The following is a 23312-nucleotide window of genomic DNA, read 5'->3' on the forward strand; positions in this document are numbered from 1 at the left end:
AATCAAAGGCATAGCTAGAGACATAGCAAATTCCACAGACATGATATTAGCAGAAGACCCTGAATCCACAAAGGCACTGCCGGTAGCAGACCTACCACCAAAAGAGACCTGAAAGGGAAGCAAGATTTTATTACGTTTCATATTTACGGGAAATACCTGTGCGCCCAAGTGACCTCCCCGATGATCACTTAGGCGCGGAAGTTCTCTGGCTGCATTCTTACGCTTAGGACAGTTGTTCACTTGATGCTTGTCATCCCCACAGTAGAAGCAGAGACTATTCTTCCTGCGGAAATCTCTACGTTGTTGAGAAGAAATCACAAGCAAGGAGGAACAGGAAAGGCAGGTATAAATAGACAGAGGGCGGGAGCTAGCTCCGTCTGGCCAGGCTGTGATAGGTTCTCCCACTCCTAAGCCTGCCACCCTGAGTGGTGGAAGATGGAGTCAGTCTCACAGACATAGAAGCAGGTGCAGACTGATTATCTATGGGCGTTAACCCAGAAGCTGTGCCTGGCAGATCCTTTACATTCACGTACAACAATCACACAAGTGAGTCTACTGCCTCGTCTCCTTTCTACATTGTGTACAGCCAGCATCCTCGATTTCCTCTTCCTGTGCCAGGCATGACTCTAGCTCACTCTTCTTTTGCCTCTTTTACTCACATCTGCAGCAAACTACGGGTGCGATTCTCCAAGAACTGGACCGCATAAAAAAGCATGCTGATGAAAACAGAAGAGTTCCTCCTCAATTCTCTCCTGGAGTCACAGTCTGGCTGTCCTCGAGAAACATTCAACTCAAGATGCCTTCTCACAAATTCGCTCCTAGGTTTCTCGGTCCTTTCGAGGTTCTGCAACCCATAAAACTTGCATCCTTTAAACTTTGGTTGGCTCCTACTCTCAAGTTTCCCAACTCGTTCCATGTGTCCCTCCTTAAGCATGTGGCCCTGAACCGCTATAGAAAAGCACTTGATTCTGCAGTTGCACCCAGTGGTTGTTCTGATGTATTCGAGGTGAAGGAGATTCTGGACTGCAAGAGAGTAGGGGGAAGGACTTTCTATCTGGTGGACTGGAGAGGGTTTGACACTGAGGAGAAGTATTGGTAGTCAGAAGAGAACCTTAATGCACCACATACCTCCTCTTACGCTCCGGACAAAAAAAGAGTGAGGGGTGCTGTTACGACGGCGGCCGTGAACCACCACTGCTTACCTTTGGCGAACAGCCGCGACCACAGCCTCCTGGCAGTCTGCCAGCGTCTCCATCCCCGGAGACGCCAGCAGGCGCGGCCTTCCCGTCCTGGACTGTGCTATATGGTGCGCGTGCTCATCCCCGACCTTAAAGGGCCAGCGAGCGCACTCTAACGTTTCCCTAACCTATCACCAGATCACGCTGGATTGTAAACAGGACTCCGCCCTTCCACTCCTTGCCTGAGTATTTTTGTAGTCTTCCCATGTTCATATTGCAAATGGTCCCTTAGTGTTATCCTGCTCCCAGTGTTCCCGTGCCCTGCTACCTGTATGCCGTGCTGTGGGATCGTGTTGGGTGCCTGCCATTATACACCACGTCTGCCAAATCTGCCACTCCTGGTATCATCCACCACGACTGGCGAAGCCTGTTACGCCTACCGTTATACTCCACGTCTTGTGTCATCTGCCACAACTGGTATCATATGCCACGTCTGGTGCAACCTGCTACACCTGCCGTTATATGCCACATCTGGTGTCATCTGAAACTCCTGATATCATCCATCACATCTTGCGCGACCTGGCACATCTAGCCCCATCCGTGCCAGAGTCTCTTCTACTGTCTGGACTATGTCAGGTACCTTTGTGCTACAAACTTTTTGTATAGTCTTTGCATAGACTGTGACTTGGTCAGCTGTCACTCCGCTATGGCAGAGCGGCCTAGTGGGTCCACATATCCGTAGATCGTGACATAGGAGAAGGTCCTTTTCTGTTGTCGCATGACTGTGGTACTGTGCATAAAATGATGGTCATAAAAACATGATTTGACAAGTTTGGTGTGGAGGAACCCTAGTGGCATGCATAGAGCCCTGATCCCAACTCCATTGAACACCTTCCGGATGAACTGGAATCCTGAAAGACCTTCTCGTCCAACATTAGTGACTGACCGCACAATTGTTCTTTTGGCTAAATGGGCACGAATACCCACAGACAAACTCCTAAATCTTGAGCAAAGCCTAGAACAGTGGAGGTTGATATAGATGCAAAAGGGGGGCCCAACTCAATATTAACACCCATGGTTTTTGGAGGGGATGCCTAACAAGCTCATATAGGTAATAGTGTAGATGGGGAGTAAAGGAAATGCAGTAGTCTGCAGGGAGTTAATCACACGTGCTATAAGTGTAGAAAGAAAAAAAGAGTACAGCAGACTCTGCAGGGGAAGGGGGGGGGGTCATAAACTCCTCAGCATCAGCGCCTGTTAGCACAAGAGAGAAGAGATCCCTTATGGGCTGTAGAAAGATAAAGCAGTACAGTTATGAAAAGTACGGGGAAATTATTGCTAGTGAAGGCAGTAGCATCCTGAACTCACAGAAATCACATCCAGCATGTATAACTGAGAGAGATGTGCCCACATAAGAAAAGTCTTATAATAGTAGTAAACTGTATATCCAGAGGGTCTAAAAAAAAAAACTAAAAAAAAAAAAGAAGATGAAATATAGATTGCCTGGAACATAGTGCAACTTTTTTTAATTCAAGGTTTTTTAACATCAAAGGTGTGTCCATAATCTTTATGAGAATGTAGTTATGATTCATATACTTACTTGTCCAGCAGTGCCAACAATGTCAGCCTGTCACTCCAAACTTTGATCCATTTACCAGGAAAAATGCGAAATTTATAAAATTGTTTTTTTGGAAAACTTGTCTCTGATGTAACAGTAGATGAATTTTTAGATTCATGACTTAAAGGCTGCAAGACAAACAGTGATTAATTATCGTTAACAGTCAAATATCTAAATTTTCATTCATAAATGTATATGCAGTTTTAGGAGCACTAAAACGACAATATGATATATACTGTAGTTTTTAACCCCATATGTTGTAGTCAGTTGGAGTGGGGATTATGGAGTGGACGCATGGGTTGGGCCCGGTCCACACGCTGGTGCCTGCTGTATGTAATAGCTGACACTTTGCAAGAACAAAACCGGAGAGTCAGCTCACATTAGTACATGGTATGGCGCACGGAAATCAACAAAGCATAATGGTTCCGCGAATATTCCACAAGAGACATATTCTAGCATCCTACACATGTGCAGTAAGTATAAAACCGACTTTTTATTTCGAAAGTATATTAAAATCCATGACAGCACACATGGCATAGCACAAAGATTGCTTACGAGTTTCAGACAGAGTCCTTAAACATAGCCTTCACCTGAGTGGGGTGAGTACCATTTAAAATCAAATTACCATAGAATGCAATTGCAAACAGCCAGTCAAAGATGACAACTACTGTTTCATTGGTAGGTAAAATAGATGGAAAAAAAATACAAATAAATAAATAAATTAAGGAATGATAAACCAGTATAATTAAAAATGTAAACAAACTCACGAAAGATTGAAATCTAGTTTATACGTACCTGAACCTATTTTCCCAATGGAGAAAAATAAATATGTATAGCACGGTAACATGTAACATCTTGTCTTATAATTAAACCCTTTGGTACTCTAGTATGTAGGGAAAACATCCAGCAGGTTTCTCTATTCAATAATTTTCTCCTATGATCACTACCCTAACTGGTTTAAACACCCTCTCTATTTCTGAAAACGAAAACGCAGAAATGTCTCCCTTATGCACGAATACACTTGGGGAAAATCTCTTGAAACCATGGAAATGTCAAATGCACATGGATTGACTCACTATCTAGGAGAGCTGTATGTCACTATCTACAGGAGGGGGGCTGTGTGTGTGACGCTATCTACAGGGGGCTGTGTGTGTGGCACTATCTACAGGGGGCTGTGTGTGGCGCTATCTACAGGGGACGCAGTGACACTATTAACAGGGGCATTATTACTGTGGTGGCGCAAAGGAAGCACGGTTACTGATGGGGCAATATTATTGTGTTGAGCACTGAGGGATCATTATTACCATCTGGGGCACTGTGGATTATGAGGTTGTTTAGAGAATAGGGTATAGTTGTGGAGGGTGCTGGAAAAGCGAGAAACCAACATGTCTGTGTGTCAAATACTGCACAGACGAATCGTGGCTGGAATAAGTCGTCCCAGTGGTCAGGGCCGGACGGAGGAAAAAAAGGGAAAGTGAACAACTCTAATCAGAGAAATCATCACGTGTGAGTCACTAGATATAAATGTATAAATGGCATCTACCACTATATGGTCGCTATATAGTATTAATATTATATAGTCTGCAGAGCTCATGTTTATAACTGGCATCTACCAGTATATAGTCACTATATGGTGGTAATAGTGGTTTTTATTGAGTAATTGTATGTGGGTATTATTCAGTCACTATGTAGTTTTGGTGTGGAGGTATTATTCAGTAACTATATGTGGTATAATTCAGTCTCTGTGGTTATGATGTGGTGGTATTATGCAGTTACAGCATGGGGGTATTACACAGTCACTATGTGGTTATGGTGTGGCGGTATTATTCAGTATCAGTACAGCGGTTTTAGTTAGTCACTATGTGATTATGGTGTGGCGGTATTATTCAGTAACAGTACGGGGGTATTATTATTTAGTCACTATGTGGTTATGGTATGGCCGTATTATTCAGTAACAGTATGGGGGTATTATTCAGTCACTATGTGATTATGATGTGGCGGTATTATTCAGTAACAGTATGGGGGTATTATTCAGTCACTATGTGGTTATGGTGTGGTGGTATTAGTCAGTAACAGTACGGGGGTATTATTTTGTCACTGTGGTTATGGTGTGGTGTTATTATTCAGTAACAGTATGGGGGGTATTATTCAGTCACTCTGTGGTTATGGTGTGGCAGTATTATTCAGTAACAGTATGAGGGTATTATTCAGTCACTATGTGGTTATGGTGTGGGTGTATTATTCAGTAATAATACGGGGGTATTCAGTCACTATGTGGTTATGGTGTGGCCGTATTATTCATTAACAGTATGTGGGTATTATTTAGTCACTATGTGGTTATGATGTGGCGGTATTATTCAGTAACAGTATGGGGGTATTATTCAGTCACTATGTGGTTATAGTGTGGTGGTATTATAGTAATAGTGAGTTGTGTTTAGTAACAGTATGCAGGCAATATTTAATATAAATAAATATATATAAAATTCTGAGGGGGGGGCATATGCTTTAGGGCTTGCAACACCACCTTCTGAATTGATTGCATTATTGATACAATAATTCAGCATTTGGAGCCCCACTTTTAACTTTGCCAGGGCCACACGGTGTCTAAAACTGGCTCTGGTATTATTCAGTAACAGTACGGGTGTATTATTCAGTCACTATGTGGTTATGGTGTGGCCGTATTATTCAGTAACAGTATGGGGGCATTATTCAGTCACTATGTGATTATGATGTGGCAGTATTATTCAGTAACAGCATGGGGGTATTATTCAGTCACTATGTGGTTATGGTGTGGTGGTATTATTCAGTAACAGTATACGGGGGTATTATTTAGTCAATGGAAATTGGCTCCAAAAACGGCTCAAGAAGTGACATGCACTTCTTTTTACGAGGCTTTTTTTACGCGGCCGTTTTTGAAAATGGCCACCTAAAAAACGCCCCGTGGGAACGGAACTGCGCTTTTTCCATTGAAATCAATGGGCAGATGTTTGGAGGCGTTCAACCCCCGCATTTTTAGCAATTTTTTGGGGCGTTTACTGCCCGGAAAATGGCTGAAAATAGGTCGTGTGAATATACCCTTAGGGCCGTAAACACCCGAAAAATGGCAGAAAAATCTGAATCAGAACGCCTCCAAACATCTGCCCATTGATTTCAATGGGAAAAACTGTGTTCTGTTCCGACGGGCCGTTGTTTTACGCGGTCGCTTTGAAAAACGACAGCGTAAAAAAACAGCTGCGAAAAAGAAGTGCAGGTCACTTCTTGGGCCGTTTTTGGAGGCGTTTTTCATTGACTCTATAGAAAACAGCTTAAAGAACGGCCATAAAAAAACGGCGCGAAAAACGGCGCAAAAATCGCGAGTGGCTTAAAAAACGTCCGAAAATCAGGAGATATTTTCCCTTGAAAACAGCTCCGTATTTTACGAAGTTTTTTTGCTAAGCATGTGAACATACCCCTATTTTTACGCTGCTGAATTGAAAAAACTTCTTGTAAAAAGAAGCCTCGTAAAAAGAAGTAGCATGTCTCTTCAAAAAAAAAAACCCTCAAAAGAAGCTTCAAATTAAAAGAAGCTTCATTTTCAGCTTCAAAAACGCCTTGAAACCAGAGCCTGTTTTCTCTGGAAAACAGCTCTGTAATTTTCAGCCGATTTTACTTGTGCGTGTCAATATACCATCATAGTAACTTAAGGTTCACACCCTGTTGACAACTGGGCGGTGGGAACTGCACAGTTTTCAATTTATTAACAAATTAGCATATCAGCCATTTGAAATGGACTGTCTGTTTGTGAGGGGATGGAGGGGGATTACGGAGGAATGGGGACACCTACAAAAATAAAATAAACTGTGCTGGAATCAGGAAAAAGACAGCAAAAAAAAGGATGGAGCCAGACTACCATTTCTGGGGACATGACCGGTTCTTTTTAACTGGTGGCATAATTTAATGATCTTTTGAAAAGTGATTTTGTGGAAAGTGTGAAAAAAAAAGGCTTATTCATACAGATGATAAGTGATAGAAGTACTTACATAAGGTGTGCTGTTTCTTTTTACAGCGATTACTGAGGCTCGTGACTCTTCAGGATCATCAGAAAATAGTCCATGATTTCCTGATGTTTCTGCTTCTGAGTTCAAATCACTGTCACTGTAAAACGTAAAGATTAGCATTACTATGTAAACCTTTGAAAGTGTTTTTTTTTTTAAAGAAAAATGTAACTCAGTGTGTTTTGCGCAACTTTCAAATTAGTTTTTATTAAAAACGATTTTAACTTTTTGAGATACAGCTGCTTTGTATTCTCTATACAGATCAGCTGTATCTTTTGCTAAGACCGGAACTTAGATGTGATGGATAAAAGGTGGATCCCGTGTGGACCTGTTTTCACTGAACCCGTTAGGCCTCATGCACACGACCGTGTTTTTGCGTCCGCAATTCCCCCGCAAATCCACGGGAGAATTGCGGACCCATTCTTTTCTATGGGGCCGTGCACACGACCGTAGTTTTTGCGGTCCGTGCACGGCCCGGGAACCCGGACCGCAGAAAGTACGGACATGTCCTATTATGGTCCGGAGTTGCGGTCCGGGCTCATTGAAAACAATGGCCCGGCCATGTGCATGTGCGGGCGGCTTGCGGCTGACAGTCCGCTGACAGTCCGCAGCCGGCCGACACGAAAATCACGGGCGTGCACACGGCTACGGTCGGGCTACGGTCGTGTGCATGAGGCCTTAGTCCCGTGGACTTGATGGGTACAGGATTCAGTGAACGATACAACTGCTCTGTATAGAGAATACAGGGCAGCCGTTTCTCAAAAAGTAAAAATAATTTTTAATAAAAACGAATTTGAAAGTTGCACAAAATACTAACATTTTTATTTAAAAAAAAATCGACTTTCGAAGGTTTACATAGCCTATAATCCTTTGCATTCAATAATTCAGAAATAGGGCTAATCCGGCACTTGTTTCTAGAACTGCATAACAATCTTGAATTTCAGAAGACCAGAACCAGAAGACAGAGCAGAGAAATCCAACTAGGAGACTCATCTGAATAAATAATACTAAAATATAGGAAACAATTTTTCATTAGCATTTTATTGTGTCCGTCTTCCTCTTATTATTTTATAGGTTTATAGTCTATAAAATCCAATAATCCAGAATATTTATTAATATAGCACCCATTATGTGCACTAATACCAAAGTAAAGTAATTTTACTGTAGAATTATACTGTATGTATACAGTAGTGTCAAATTCCTAAAGCATAACTTCACTAGTGGGCCTATGACTGACAATTATGGCAAAATTTGTGGTTGTGCAATTATGAGAGCATTTATGTGTGCCAATTAATTGGCATTAAAGCGAATACCCTGCTAAGCTATTACTGTAGACACTGCAAGAAAAGGTGACACCTTTGATTTTTATATTTTATGTAAACATTTCCTAATGTTTTCTAAAGACTTGCATTTTGGACCCATCTAACCAAAAATAATAATCCTGTCCTCTAAAAGAAAAAAAAAAGGCAGGGAAGTATTAAACAGATACTGAGCACATACAAAAATGCATCCCATTTTGTACTTTATGTTTTAAAAAGTATATTTTATCTGTATATTTTGGGCATGGTGTATAGAGCCTTCAGCAGTGCAGTAGAGCGGTCGTCTGTCATTGTAACCCCTCTCTTTATTGATAAGAAGGCGATTCTGGTAACACACCCCTAGCCTGCACAGGTAAAAACTATGCTACCTAAAACAGGAAGTTTGTCTATTGTGGATGCTCTAGTGGCCAGAGTAAAAACAACAATATTTCAAATTTTTTAGATGTGTATTTTTTTTAGTGACATGGAAAATAGACATGGATATAGATAGTGACATAGATAGGGACATGGAAAATAAAACAAATTTTGCAAAAATGTAAAAACTATGTTTCACCTAAAAACTTGGTTTAAATAATATGTCATTATCTGATTATATATTCCCTTTAAAACCACCTGCCTAGTATTGTGTATGTCCCTCTCATGTTGCCAAAACAGCTGTAACCCGTGGAGGCATGGACTCCACTAGACTTTCGCCAGATCACCGGTTGTGCTTTCTTGCACCACTTTTGGTAGGTATTAACCACTGCATACTGGAAACCCCCCACCAGATCTGCAGTTTTGGAGATGGTCTGATGCAGTCAATTAGTCATCACAAATTGTCCCATGTCAAAGTCACTCAGATCCTTACGTTTGCCCATTTTCCTGCTTCAACACATCATTTGCTGTCATATATCCCACCCATTGATAGGTGCCATTGTCACAAAATAATCTGTTTTTCCCTTCACCTGTCAGCGGTTTTATTGTTAAGATAGATTAGTGTACATTGTGTAATCTTTGTGTATTGCGAGGCGGACAGGTAGAAGGGTAGTAACTACTCTTTTGAACATGTTTGGCTGAGAAAAATTGTTTCCATTTTTTAAACCAATTCTACCATTGATCTCACAAATAAACAGCATTATAGAATATATTATGAACATTATTTTTTATCACTTCATTTAAAATACGTCATCATACAAAGAGAACACAAAAAAGCGACAAAAGTCTCCATCAGATCAAACAAGGCATCGTACAACATCAATAAGGACCTACCCAAATAGTACATCTCATATAAACCTGCTGGTCTAACCAGCTAATAAAGCAAAACTACTTAAAGGATAAGTAAAAGTTTGACAAACTTCTGACATGTCATAGTGACATGTCAGAAGTTTTGATTGGTGGGGGTCCGAGCACTGAGACCACCACCAGCCGCTAAAACAAAGCGGCAGAAGCGTTCGGCTGTTTCCGGAAATCAATGTATCGAAGTACGGGCTCAATAGAAGGTATATGAGCCCATACTCCGATACATCAGCTTTCCGGAAAAAGGCTGACAGACAGGAAGCGGCTGAGCACTCACACGAGCACTTCTGCCACTTCGTTTAGCGATTGGGGGGGTCTCAGTGCTTGCACACCCACCAATCAAAACTTCTGACATGTCACTATGACATGTCAGAAGTTTGTCAAAGGCTTAGTTACCCTTTAAGTCATGAAACTTCTGTAAATCAAACCGACTGTGGCGGCATCTATAATCTGGACGCTTTCTTGCCTAGAACTATCCATGACCTCAGATGATTTGACCCTTAAGGGCCAGTGTCCTCAGCCATTCCCATCTGCATCAGAAAGTCACATAATGGACTTAATACCATTAATAATTGGTCTTTCTCCTCGACCTCCCAGTCGCTGTGACTCCTTTCCAATATGGACCAAACTCACTCACATCCACTACTGTTACACACATAATACTCCCCGCCATTTACCGGTACTGCCTCTCAGATTTTAGCCTATATCGAAGTATAAGTAACAGGGGCCATCTTCGAGAGAGATGATGCACTCTTATCACCCCTAACTATGGGGGGCGGCTTGGCAGTCATCCCCCACAGAGGAGGACTACTATATAAAAAAGCAAAAATTATTTATTGAGGAAGCCCAGTTTGTAAGTACAAAAAAACAAACACGGCGCCACATAGTGTGAGTAAGCCCAATCAGACAGTCAGGGCAAGACGAATGGATGCTTACCACAAATGAATAGGTCAATCACTTCAAAGTCAATGTAGATCGTGAAAGTGCTGCTGCCGAAATCCCCAACGGTCACACAGGGGTGTAACCGTACAATAATGGTAATTTAAAGGTAGAAACAAAAAAGGGATATAATCACGGCGCTGCTACTCAATAAGGATGCAGGAGTAGATAATAATATTTATTAGTAGGCTACGCGTTTCAATGCCACACCGGCATCTTTCTCAGGCCACATGTGGCCTGAGGAAGATGCCGGTGCGGCATTGAAACCTTTAAATTACCAGTTTGTAAGTAGGAATACCTTTGTCTTCCTTTTATAACCCTTAGAGATTGAGAGGTCTTCCAGAGAATTATATCTCCATGCCTTAGTATATAGTCCATTCTCAAATGACACTGGGCCCTACCTAACAAACAGCTAATAATATAGCTCGGCCACCCGCCATAAACATATTCATTGACTTAGCACACCTTATATTACTGGTCGCCTGATAAGAGCTTCATGACCTTCGTTATTCTGCCAATTTCTGACCCTTATTGATAATACTGACCAAAACAGAGACTTTTATAGAAGAAAATAAACTACCCTTGTAAACCCACAAAACCCTGAATGTCCCCCCAGGTGGGGAGGTGGAGAGAGAAAAAAATAAATACATAGATCTGCTCAAAGACCATATCATCCTTCACCTTTGTACCAAAATCTTCTCCTTAAACCAACCCTAGAAGCTTTTTCTGTTCGGCGTGTAATATAGCGATCCAGCTATCCCACTGCCTATAAAAATGTTTTTTTTCCCTTCTTCCATGCTTAATGTTAACCCCTTTAGGACGCAGCCTCTTTTGGCCTTGTGGCACAGCCGATTTTTAAAAATCTAACATGTGTTACTTTATGTGGTAATAACTTTGAAACGCTTATACATACCCAAGTGATTCTGAGATTGTTTTCTCATGACATATTGTACTTTATGTTAGTGAAAAAATTTGGTCGACAAATTTAATATTTGTGAAAAACACCAAAATTTTGAGAAAATTTGCAAAAAATAGCATTTTTCTAAATTTAAATGTGTCTGCTTGTAAAACAGATAGTAATACCACACAAAATAGTTACTACTTAACATTTCCCATATGTCTACTTTATGTTTTCATAATTATTTTAACATCCTTTTATATTTCTAGGATGTTACAACGATTAGAACTTTAGCAGCAATTTCTCACATTTTCGAGAAAGTTACAAAAGGGTATTTTTTCAGGGACCAGTTCAGTTCTGAAGTGGCTTTGAAGGCCTTATATATTAAAAAATCAACATAAATCACCCCATTTTAAAAATGGCACCCCTCAAAGTATTCAAAACAGCATTCTGAAAGTCTCTTAAACCTTTAGGTGTTTCACAGGAATGTAGAGGTGAAATGTTAGAATTCCATATTTTTTTGCCGAAATTCATTTGTAATAAAAAAAATTCTGTAACACAGAAGGTTTTACCAGAGAAACGCAACTCAATATTTATTGCCCCGATTCTTCAGATTTTTTAAATATCCCACATGTGGCCCTAGTGTGCTAATACACTGAAGCACCAGCCTCAGAAGCAAAGGAGCACATAGTGGATTTTAGGGCCTTCTTTTTTTTTATAGAATATATTTTAGGCAGCATGTCAGGTTTGAAGAGATCTTGTGGTGCCAAAGCAGTGGAAACCCCCCAAAAGTGACCCCATTTTGGAAACTACACCCCTCAAGGAATTTATCTAGGGGTATAGTTAGCATTTTAATCCCTTTGATTTTTTGCTAAATTAAATTGAATTAGTCTGTGAAGATGAAAAGCTACTTTTTTTCTGAAAAGAACATAGAATTTCTTAATTTTTTTACAAGGAATAAAGTAGAAAAAGCACCCCAGCATTTGTAAAGCCATTTCTCCCAATTACGGAAATACCCCGTATGTGGTAATAAACTGCTGTTTAGACCCACAGCAGAGCTCAGAAACGAAGGAGTACCATTTGAATTATTGGGCTCAGATTTTGCTGGAATGGTTGTTAGTGCCATGTCGTGTTTGAAACTCCCTGGAGGGACGAAAACAGTGGAAATCCCCCAAAAGTGACCCCATTTTGGAAACTACACCCCTAAAGTAATTTTTGTAGCAGTATAGATAGCATTTTGACCCCACAAGTTTTTTGAAGAATTTAGTGGAATTAGACTGTGAAGATGAAAATCTACTTTTTTTCTGAAAAACATAGAATTTTTACATTTTTACAAGTAATAAAAGAGAAAAAGCACCCCAAAATTTGTAAAGAAATTTCCACCGATTACGGCAATACCCCATATGTGGTAATAAGCTGATGTTTAGACCCACAGCAGGGCTCAGAAACGAAGGAGCACCATTTGGATTTTTGGCCGTAGATTTTGTTGGAATGGTTGTTGGTGCCATGTCGTATTTGCAATTCCCTGGAGGAACGAAAACAGTGGAAATCCCCCAAAAGTGACCCCATTTTGGAAACGCCCCCCTCAAGGAATTTTTCAAGCAGTATAGTTAGCGTTTTGACCCCACAGGTTTTTTGCAGAATCTAGTGGAAATAGACTGTGAAGATGAAAATCTACTTTTTTTCTGAAAAAAACATAGAATTTTTTAAATTTTACAAGGAATAAAGGAGAAAAAGCACCCCAACATTTGTAAAGCAATGTCTCGCGATTACGGCAATACCCCATAAGTGGTAATAAACGGTTTAGACCCACAGCAGAGCTCAGAATAGTAGGAGCGCAATTTGTGGCACAGATTTTGCTGGAATGGTGTTCGGGTGCCATGTCGCATTTGCAGAGCTGCTGAGGTACCAATACAGTGAAGTGACCCCATTATGGAAACTGCACTCCTCAAAGAATTTATTTAGGGGTGTAATCACTTTTATGACCCAATCGTTTTTCTGGCTTGAAAAATAACATTTTACATTTTTTACAAATGCGCCATTTTTTTTAGCAGATTCAGACACAGCATATAAGTGAAGTAAAGCGGCTCAATATTTATTGGAGTATTTCTTCTGACTTCAGAAATACCCCCAAAGTGGTCTAAATATGTTGTCTGGACACATAGCAGTCCCTGGAAGTGAAAAAGCACCACGAAGATTTTGTGGCCTTATTTTTACTTGGATGATTTTTAGCCACAGGCCTAAAAAATTGTGCAGATCATACACATTAGTATATATTAGTATTAAATATTGAGTATTAGGTATTCATCTAGGGGTATAATGAGAGTTTTTAGTTTTGTTATACTTTTTTTTTAGAGTGTTCAATTTTAAAAATGGGTAAAAGACCAGAATGATAATGGGAGGCGTGGGGGTTTCAAAAGTATACATTTTTTTTAATCCAGGGAGGTGTGGAAGGTGCAGAAGCAGTCCTTCATACAGAGTCCGGGTTTTGAAGGACAGGTGTCGTACTGATATATGGTATCCTTACGGATACCCCTTTTTGCACAGACACGGCACCTTTTTTGTGCTCTTCGTTTTTTTGGTGTTGCAGGCACTTCACTTGGAAAGTGCTGCCCAGGAACAATACGGCAAAAACTACTTGAAGCAGCAGAAGTTTCCCCCACCTTGTCTCCAAGCAAAATAAATTTTATAATTATTTCTTGGTACTCCAAGTAGGTACCTGGGTGGCCAGCTTTACGGAAAATTAAAAATGAATTGTACAGTACCATCTGTACAATGTACACTGCCAATTTTTTGTACAAAATGTTGCTTTTCCGCATGGCACTATACGGTTTTAACACATGGCCATTCAGGTCAACCCCCCCCCCTCATCAATTTATTATATGCCTGAATGCATATAGGCTTCATTGTGGACATTGTGAAACCACGTGTGGGGACAAGGGTGCAGCTGGCGTCATGCATAGATGTCAGAATGCATACATCTTTTTTATCCCAGTATTTCAGACACATGACCCCATCCTGCAGAAATGCCTTGCTTTCTCCAATTTTCAGGGATTGGCCGATGAGGGTCTTGGGAAGGTGCCGATGTCTTTTTTTGGATCATTCCACATGCCACAGTTTTTTTTTCTTTTAGACATTTGAACAGGGGAACACTTGTGTACCAGTTGTCCAAGTTGTACCCCTGATCTAACAGTGGGTGCAGGAGGTCCCACACTACCTTCCCTGTTGTGGACAGGACAGGGGGACAATTTGGGTGCTGTATTGTTCTGCCCTTCCCCTCATAGATCCGGAAAGTATGTGTGTATCCGCTCTCAGACTCACAGAAATTGTAGACCTTGATCCACGGGACCGGGTGCTCTTATTGGGCAAATATTGGCAAAACTTCAGCCTACCCTTGAAGTGCACCAGGGATTCATCATCTGAAATCTCTTTGTCGGGGGTGTAGGTTTCAGGACATTTTTGGGAAAAAATGTTTATGAGGGGCCTAATTTTAAAAAGTCTGTTGGAATTGGGGTCATCCTGGGGGGGCATTGGGAGTTGTCACTAAAGTGCAGAACTTTTGGATGGCCTCAATGCGGGGTCTGGTCATTGTATTTAGGTACAACGAACAATTATATAAAATGTCCATGGACCAGTAGGATCTCACTTTGGGCTTTTTATTGAGACCCATGTTGAGGACTAACCCCCAATATTTTTGCATTTCTACACAATTATTTGGTTGCCAATGATTGGGCTGGGCATAAAAGGAGTTGGGGTGTTCGGCTATAAATTGGTGGGCGTAGATGTTGGTTTTGTCCACCGTAAGCTCTATCAAATTGACGATAAAGAACAATTTGAAATATCCAATTACAGGCAGTCCTTCCGTCTGCACATGATATCCTGCCGCAGCAGCAAATTCTGGGATTTGGGTGGTGTAATTGGTTGGGGGTGACCAATCACTGCTGCCAGTACAAGGGTCAGGCAGAACGACAGTTTCAGGGTCAGGCAGAACCTGGGCACTAACCCTTCTGCGACTATGAGGAGGTTCCTCACTGTCACTAGAGGAGGAGGAGGAAGAGAGAAAGAACTCTGGTTCCTCACCGCTCGCTAAGTCCGTATTGGATGTGATCATGGCATACGCCTCTTCAGCGGTGTAACGCTTCGCAGCCATTTTATTAATTTGTGTGTAAATATACAGTATATGTAGTTTCTACACATATAGCTGTAACAAACCGTTGTATAACAAAGATTATTTTTTTTTTTTCGTTTTATCACATAAAACACTATAAACACTAACTAACGCTTGCTAACGCTAACGCTGGCACACTAAGTTTTTTTTGTTTTTTTTCATGGAAAACACTAACACTTTTTTGGTTTTATTTTTTTTATGACACTTAGTACCACTTATTAACTGACACTAACGCTGACTAACTGACAAGTGATGAGACTGACAGTGACGGATTGACACTAGCTGACAAGTGACGTGACCGACAGTGACAGATTGACACTAACTGACAAGTGACGCGACTAACAGTGACGGATTGACACTGTCTAACTGACAACTGACACTATGGATTGACGCTGACTAACTGAGAACTGACGCGATGAATTGACGTAGATGACCTAGACAACTACCTAACAACTAAATTATTTTTTGTGATCTATGGATGGAAAAAAATATATAAAATCTCCCTTATACACTGGGAGGTGTGTGGGGTCACACACTAGGGAACAGGGGAGCAGGAAATTAGGGGTTAATTCTGATTTTAATTTTGTGTGGGGCACACAACACGACACAGGCTCTGATCTCTCCAACTTCTCTTCACCAACAAAGAGATCAGAGCCTGTGTTCGGTATTTTTCACCCGCTCTGGGTGAAAAACGCACTGTGATTGGTGGGTCTAAACAGACCCACCAATCACCGGCAATGGACCATTGCTATTGGTCCATTGCCGGTCACATGGGGCAAGGAGGGGGGTCCATAGTAACTGTTTCAGGACTAAATACAAGTCCCGGGAACGGTTTTTAACACTATATTTGCAATCGGTGGATCTGTACACAGCCACCGATTACAGCGATTTCTGGCATTGGACCAGTTTTACGGGACTGGGAAGTGTTAGGGGGGATTTTGTACCCGCCCCCAGCTAAAAACGCTCTGTGATTGGTGGGTCTGAACAGAGCCATCAATCACAGCATTGTTGTCCTACAGTGACCACTAGGGTGCGCGCTTGAGCTCATTCCCGGCCATAATGGGCCAGAGCACACAAATGTTTTAGATTGACTGATTGCGCCCATGATCACCCTGGACTATAAGAAGGGCCCTGCCCCTTCCTTCATTGCCTGAGCGTTGTTTGTGTTACCCGTGTTAGTCTTTGCAAATGGTCCCTTAGTGTCTTTCAGTTCCCAATGTTCCCGTACCTGTTACCTGTATTCTGTATCCCGTGCTACCTTGTTCCTTTGCCTTAAAGAGTTGGAGTAGTGTTGTACCACCGATCTGTCTGCTGTGTTAACCCACGCCTGGTGTCTGCTGCCAAGGTCCCATCTGAGCCTAGTCATCGCTACTGTCTGAACCAACACAAGTACCCTTGCTTGAACTATAGACTTTACTTGGTACTCTGTATTGACCAGCTGCTCTAACGCTATGGCGGTCCGGCCCAGTGGTTCCACATACCCACAGATCGTGACACCGCGCAGTAACAGTACGTCCTGGGGCGCTAAGGCACTGGCCACCCGGAAGTACAGTTGTGTCGCAGTTTGCCTAGGGGTTAAATAATAAGTTCTTTCAAAAAGCATGACCCTATTCACCCTATGGTACCATTCTAAGTCACGTGAAGAATTCTATGAAATCCACTTTTGAATAATAACTAAGCCTGCAAGGAACAAAATCTTCCTAATTAGTTCGCTACAATCACAATCTTTCAATGAATCAGCTGTTCCAAAAATAAATAAAGCCAGAATGGATGATACTTTCTTTTGGATCATCTTAGAAATAGTTTCTGCAATTTCCTGTGATTTTTTTAATATTATTTCCTTCATCAAATAGTAGAAATTATTAAAATAATGAGGACCAAAGTCCTCTCTTGGTTTTTAAACATTCTAAAGACCAAAAAGTTGTAAGTGTAAAGCTTGATTTATAGTTCATGGCCGAAAAGGCGTTTTTTATTTGAAAATATCTAAAGAGCCAGTGGTCAGGGACCTTATACAGTCTCTGCAATTCCGTGAAAGTTTTTAATTGTGAGTTATCAAATAAGTGTGATACTCTAGTGATATGGTACTTTTGCTAAAATAGAGAGTCTTACTAATGTTTTTTTTGCCCCATAACAGGTTAACTTCCATAAAAGTTTTTATCTTTTCCACGGTCTTAAACGCATTCCAGACCCTTTGTTGATTTTCATAAAAAGGCGGAATTCTCAAGATATTAGAACCCCAGCTTCTAATAGTTCAAACACACTAGTCCATTTGTCACCTAATGTCACCAGCAAAGATTTATTGGCACCTAGACTCCCAGTCCCGGAAATACTGGAATTGTGAGGCCAGAAAGTATTTTCTTGAATCTGGAAGGGCAAAACCCCCTTTGCTTACTGGTTGAGTAAAAGCAGAATACTTAATGCAATCTTTTTCCCCTTTCCAGATTAAGTCATTACAATAGGTTCCAATGTTTTAACATTTTTATCCGGAAGCCAGATCGGGCAATTAGCAAAGAAATGTAGTACTTTAGGATCCTTTTTACCAGTGCTATTCTAGCTGCTCTAGTCAAGGGTAATTTATTCCATGCTCTAACTTTTCCTCTCAAATATACAAACAGAGGAATTATATTTAATGTAATATAATCTTCTGCCAATCTAGAAGTTCACATCTAAATACGCAAATACCTCAACAAAATTCAAGGAAGAATCTGTGTCAGCATTTACCACAGACAAAGTATTTAACAGACCTGGATTTATTCCAGGTAATTTGAAGACCAGCTAAAAATTCTTGATATAAGCGAACTACATGATCCACTGAGGTTAAAATTCCCTATACACAGAAGAACATCCGCATATAGCAAGATTTTATCAATAATATTCCCAAATTTCCCACTATATTCTCAGCTATTCTGATCTTCATAGCCAAGGTCTCAATTACCAGATTAAATAAGAGGGGGGGGGGGGTCAGGGGGCATTGCGTAACTACGGCGCATACCTGTAATGTAATACCAAAAAATTAGAGAGTAAATGGTTGGCACTACCTTCACTTGTGGCGTCACAGGATTGCGTGCTTGCTGGGACTTGTGGTACGATCACCTTTAATCACTGCTGCTCATTGATTTCAATTGGGAGGCTGACTACAGTCTTGCCACTATCGATGTGACAAGTCTGTATACCAGGATCCGCCATAATGATGGCCTTGATGCCAGTAGATCATTTTTGGTGAGGACAAGGAAAAGTGAGAAATGTGTATATTTTAGTTGCGAAGCATTAGACTTTGTATTGACCCATAATGCCTTTCACTTTGGGGACCATAGGTTCGCACAGCGAACTGGCACAGCAATGGGGACACCTGTCGCACCAACATATGCAAATTTATTTCTAGCCATCTGGGAATGCATATACAATATTAATAACGCTTATTTAAAATATTGGTCTAGATTTATTGATGACGTCATAATAGTGTGGTTAGGTACCCAAATACAGTTTGATAGCTTCAAGCAATATATTAATACTAATAAGCTAAATATGGAGTTTACTTACAAATTTGGGGGGCTAGCGTAGAGTTTCTGGATGTTAAAATCTCGGCAGATGAGAGGGGTTTGCATACCAGAGGATTCCGCAAACCTACAGCTACTAATGCCCTTTTGCATCATAACAGCTTACACCCACCACATGTTAAAAGGTCATTACCTTATGATCAATTTCTTAGGTTAAAACGGATTAAAAGTGATCATGATGTATTTTTGGAACAATCAACGGAACTGATGGATAGATTGCGAGCCAGAGGGTATAATGAGGAATTATTGTCAGAATCTTTACTTTTCTAGAGCACTTTAATGTGATCGAAGCACACTACTTTTTAGAAATAGAAAGAAAGATAGAACTATAGGATTTGTGTTCTCTTTTCAATACAGTCCATTAGCAGGTCTCATTAATAGTGCCAGTAGGAAACATTGGCACATTATAGTGGATGATATGGATCTAGCAGAAAAAGCCTGTTATCCACCTATAGTCTCGTTCAGAAGATGTAAGAATCTGCAGGATGAATTAGTAAAAGGTTGTTTCCTGGATAGGAAAAGTAATTGGTTGCGAGATTTAGCCCCAGTAGGCAATCATAAATGTGGTAATTGTTTATTTTGTGGACAAATGAATATTGGTAAAGAAGTTAGAATGGGTGCGGTAAAACTAAAACATGATGTTACACATCTTATTACATGTATATCTAACTTCTTAGTGTATGTAGTATTTTGCCCATGCAAATTCTCTTATATAGGAAAAACAATACGGCCAGGCTTCAAACAATTTAGTGAGCATACATATTCTATTGGTACAGGTAAGGGATCCCCTAGATCAATAAATCATGAACGAGAAGTACATGGGGGCGATCCAAGATGTATGTCCTTTGCTGGTATACAGCGTGTGTTTGCTCCCTTGATGGTAACAATCGACACGAAAAATTCCTACGCTGTGAGGCCAATTGAATAGTTAAAATGGAGGCACTAGAACCTTTGGGTCTAAATGATAGAAATGATCTATCTGCTTTTTATAAATAGATTAACAATTTCATTCATTGATTTCACTCCGACTAGTACTCTTTATACTTGGTTTTATCAATATGTACATTTAATTGTTGGTATGTTACACATTTTTACATGGAACGGAAGTTGTTGCTCATGCACGGCTAGGGGATTTAAGTGAGAGAGCGCTCAATCTCAGCAGGCCTTGAGAAAGCGCCTGGATGACGTGAAACGGTCGTAGGCCAGTTGTCTTGTCCATGTCTCCTGTATTATGCCTGCCACTGTTTGTTGAATTAAAGCACCTTTGGAAAGCGATGAGTGCCGTGCAGTCTTTTTTCCTTAAGCTGTGTATTATAATACATGTATTATGCTGTGGAAAATCTGCAGCATAATACAGTAGCAGCAAAGTGGATGAGATAAAACAAGTCTCATCCACACGCTGAATGCAGTTAGGTCCAGAATTATGGACAGTGACACAAGTTTTGGCATTTTAGCTTCACATCCTAATTTGAGGAAGGGTTTAGGAATTACAGCTCTTTAATATGTAGCTGCCTCTTTTTTAAGGGACCAAAAATTATTGGACAATTGTCTCAAAAGCTATTTACTGGGCTGCATGGGCTATTACCTCATTAATCCATCATCAATTAAACAGGTATAAGGTCTGCAGTTGATTCCAGGTGTGGCATTTGCATTTGGAAGCTATTGCTGTGAATCCACAACATGAGGTCAAAGGAGCTCTCAATGCAAGTGAAATAGACCGTCGTTAGGATGAAAAAAATGAAGAAATTCATCAGAGAGTTAGCACAAATGTTAGGAGTGGCCAAATCAACAGTTTGGTACATTCTTGAAAAAAAAGAGCACACTGGTGATCTCGCGAACTCCAAAAGGCCTGGACGTCCACAGAAGAAAACCATGGTGAATGATCGCATAATCCTTTCCATGGTGAAGAAAAACTACTTCACAAATTCTACCCAAGTGAAGAACACCCTCCTGGTAGCAAGTGTATCAGTATCTAAGTCTACTATAAAGAGAAGACTTAATGAGAGCAAATACAGAGGGTTCACCACAAGGTGCAAACCATTAATCAGCCTCAAAAATAGAAAGGCCAGATTAGACTTTGCCAAACAACATCTAAAGAAGCCGCCCAGTTCTGGAACAGCATTCTTTGGACAGATGAAACTAAGATCAACCTGTACCAGAATGATGGGAGGCAGAAATATGGAGAAGGCTTGGAGCAGCTCATAATCCATAGCACACCACATACTCTGTAAAACATGGTGGAGGCAGTATGCTGGCATAGGCATGCATGGCTACCAAAGGCACTGGGTCACTAGTGTTTATTGATGATTTGACTGAAGACAGAAGCAGCCGGATGAAATCTGAAGTGTTCAGGGATATACTTTCTGCTCAGATTCAACCAAATGTAGCAAGGTTGATTGGAGGTTGCATCACAGTACAGATGGATAATGACACAAAACATACTGCGAAAGCAACCCAGGAGTTTTTTAATGCAAAGAAGTGGAATATTCTGCAATAGCCAAGTCAATCTTTAAGATCTCAACCCGATCGAGCATGTATTTCACTTGCTTAAGACAAATCTTAAGGCAGAAATACCCACAAACAAGCGACAACTGAAGCCAGCTGCAGTAAAGCCCTGGCAATGCATCAAAAAGGAGGAAACCCAGCGGTTTTTGATGTCCATGGGTTCCAGACTTCAGGCAGTCATTGCAAAACATTTTATTTCTGGTAATGTTAATTTGTCCAATTACTTTTAAGCCCCTGAATTGAGAAAGCAGTGTAGAAAAATGGTTACAATTCCTAAACGTTTCAAAGGATATATTTGTTCAACTTCTTGAATTAAACCTGAAAGTCTACACTCCAATTGCATCTCAGTTGTTTCATTTCAAATCCAAGGTGGTGGCATGCAGAGCCCAAATCATGAAGATTGTGTCGCTGTACAAATAATTCTGGACCTAACTGTAAATAGTGAGCAGAAAACGCTCAGAAATGGACATGGGGTGTAGAATTTTATTCCGCAGCATATCAATTGTATTTGCGTAAACGCTGCTTATTTGTTGCGCGTTTTCCCCATTGAATTCAATGGGGAGGTAAAACCCACAACAAATAGCAGCAGGGGCGTAGCTAAAGGCTCATGGGCCCTGGTGCAAGAATTCAGTTTGGGCCCCCCTACCCCTCCCCAACACCACCAGATCCCCTGCCCTCGCCTATGCCCAGTCACCTTGCCCAACAGTCCCCATGTATAATGCCACCACACAATATAATGCCCCCATAGCTGCCTCCACGGTATAATGCCTCCACACAGTGTAATGCTCCCCATAGCTGCCCCCACACAGTATAATGCTCCCCATAGCAGCCCCATACAAAATAATGCTCCCCATAGTTTCCCCCTTTACAGTATAATGCCCCCATAGCTGCCCCACAGTATAATGCCCCCCAGAGCTGCCACCACAGTATAATGCCCCCCATGTAGTATAATGCCCCCATACAGTAAAATGCTCCCATAACTTCTACCATATCAGCACCCCTCCCACACGCAGTATAATGCCCCCATATGTGCCTAATAAAAAAATATAATAAATATAATAAATATAATAAAATAATAACATAATTACTTACCTATCCCCGTTCCCATGACGGGTGGAGTATCATTTTCCTCTGGTCTGTGCTGTGAGTGACTCGGCAAAGACAGGCGCGATGACGTCACTACATTGCTCCTGCATGCGCCGAGCCGCTCACGGCAGAGTAAATTCTGGGGCAAGGGGCCGCCACTCCTTGGTCCAGCATTCCCTTCAACTGTATCTGCATCCTAAGTATGTAGTTGGAACTGGGACCAGAGGTAGTCACATGGGATGAAACATCATCCCAGGAGGCCGGACTGGATGTCGTTAGAGGGACGGCCTCCAGCGATAACGTTTCATCCCATGTTACCGCCGCTGCGCCAATCACAGGCTGCAGCGGTCTCCTGGGATGAAACGTAATCCCAGGAGGCTGGCCTGCTAGCAGGTCGGCTAAATGTTCAGCAGTTTTTCGCTCGGAATGTCCGCTGTGGAAAACTGCACCACAGTTTGGTGCGTTTTTTCTCCCAAAATTCGCTGTGGCCACCGGGGTGGATACAAGATACCGTGGCCCGATAACAAATTATCCCCGGCCCAGTATTGGTCCATGGCCCAGAGGTTGGGGATCACTGCTCTAGGGTGCGCGAGCGCTCATCCATCTAATTACCCAATTATCCCCAGATCCCCCTGGACTATAAAAAGGGCTCTGCCCTTCCAGTTTTTGCCTGAGCATTGTTGTTGCATTCCCATGTTAATCTAATTAAAAGTCCCTTAGATGTAACCTATTCCC

General features: G+C 41.3%; 1 protein-coding gene across 5 annotated transcripts in view; it reads right to left on the reverse strand.

Annotated features, from left to right (window-relative positions):
- PCNX2 (pecanex 2) overlaps positions 1-23312 on the reverse strand; it is a 934799-nt gene that overhangs the window by 710057 nt on the left and 201430 nt on the right. For all 5 annotated transcript variants that reach the window (XM_075862603.1, XM_075862600.1, XM_075862601.1 and 2 more), the window contains exons 8-9: positions 6816-6930; positions 2779-2924 (exon numbers count right to left, since the gene is read on the reverse strand). In XM_075862603.1, coding sequence (XP_075718718.1) covers positions 2779-2924; positions 6816-6930 — 261 coding nt within the window. The remainder of the gene's footprint in view (positions 1-2778; positions 2925-6815; positions 6931-23312) is intronic.

The sequence above is a fragment of the Rhinoderma darwinii genome, chromosome 4 (assembly GCF_050947455.1).
Source record: "Rhinoderma darwinii isolate aRhiDar2 chromosome 4, aRhiDar2.hap1, whole genome shotgun sequence".
Classification (NCBI taxonomy): Eukaryota; Metazoa; Chordata; class Amphibia; order Anura; family Rhinodermatidae; genus Rhinoderma; species Rhinoderma darwinii.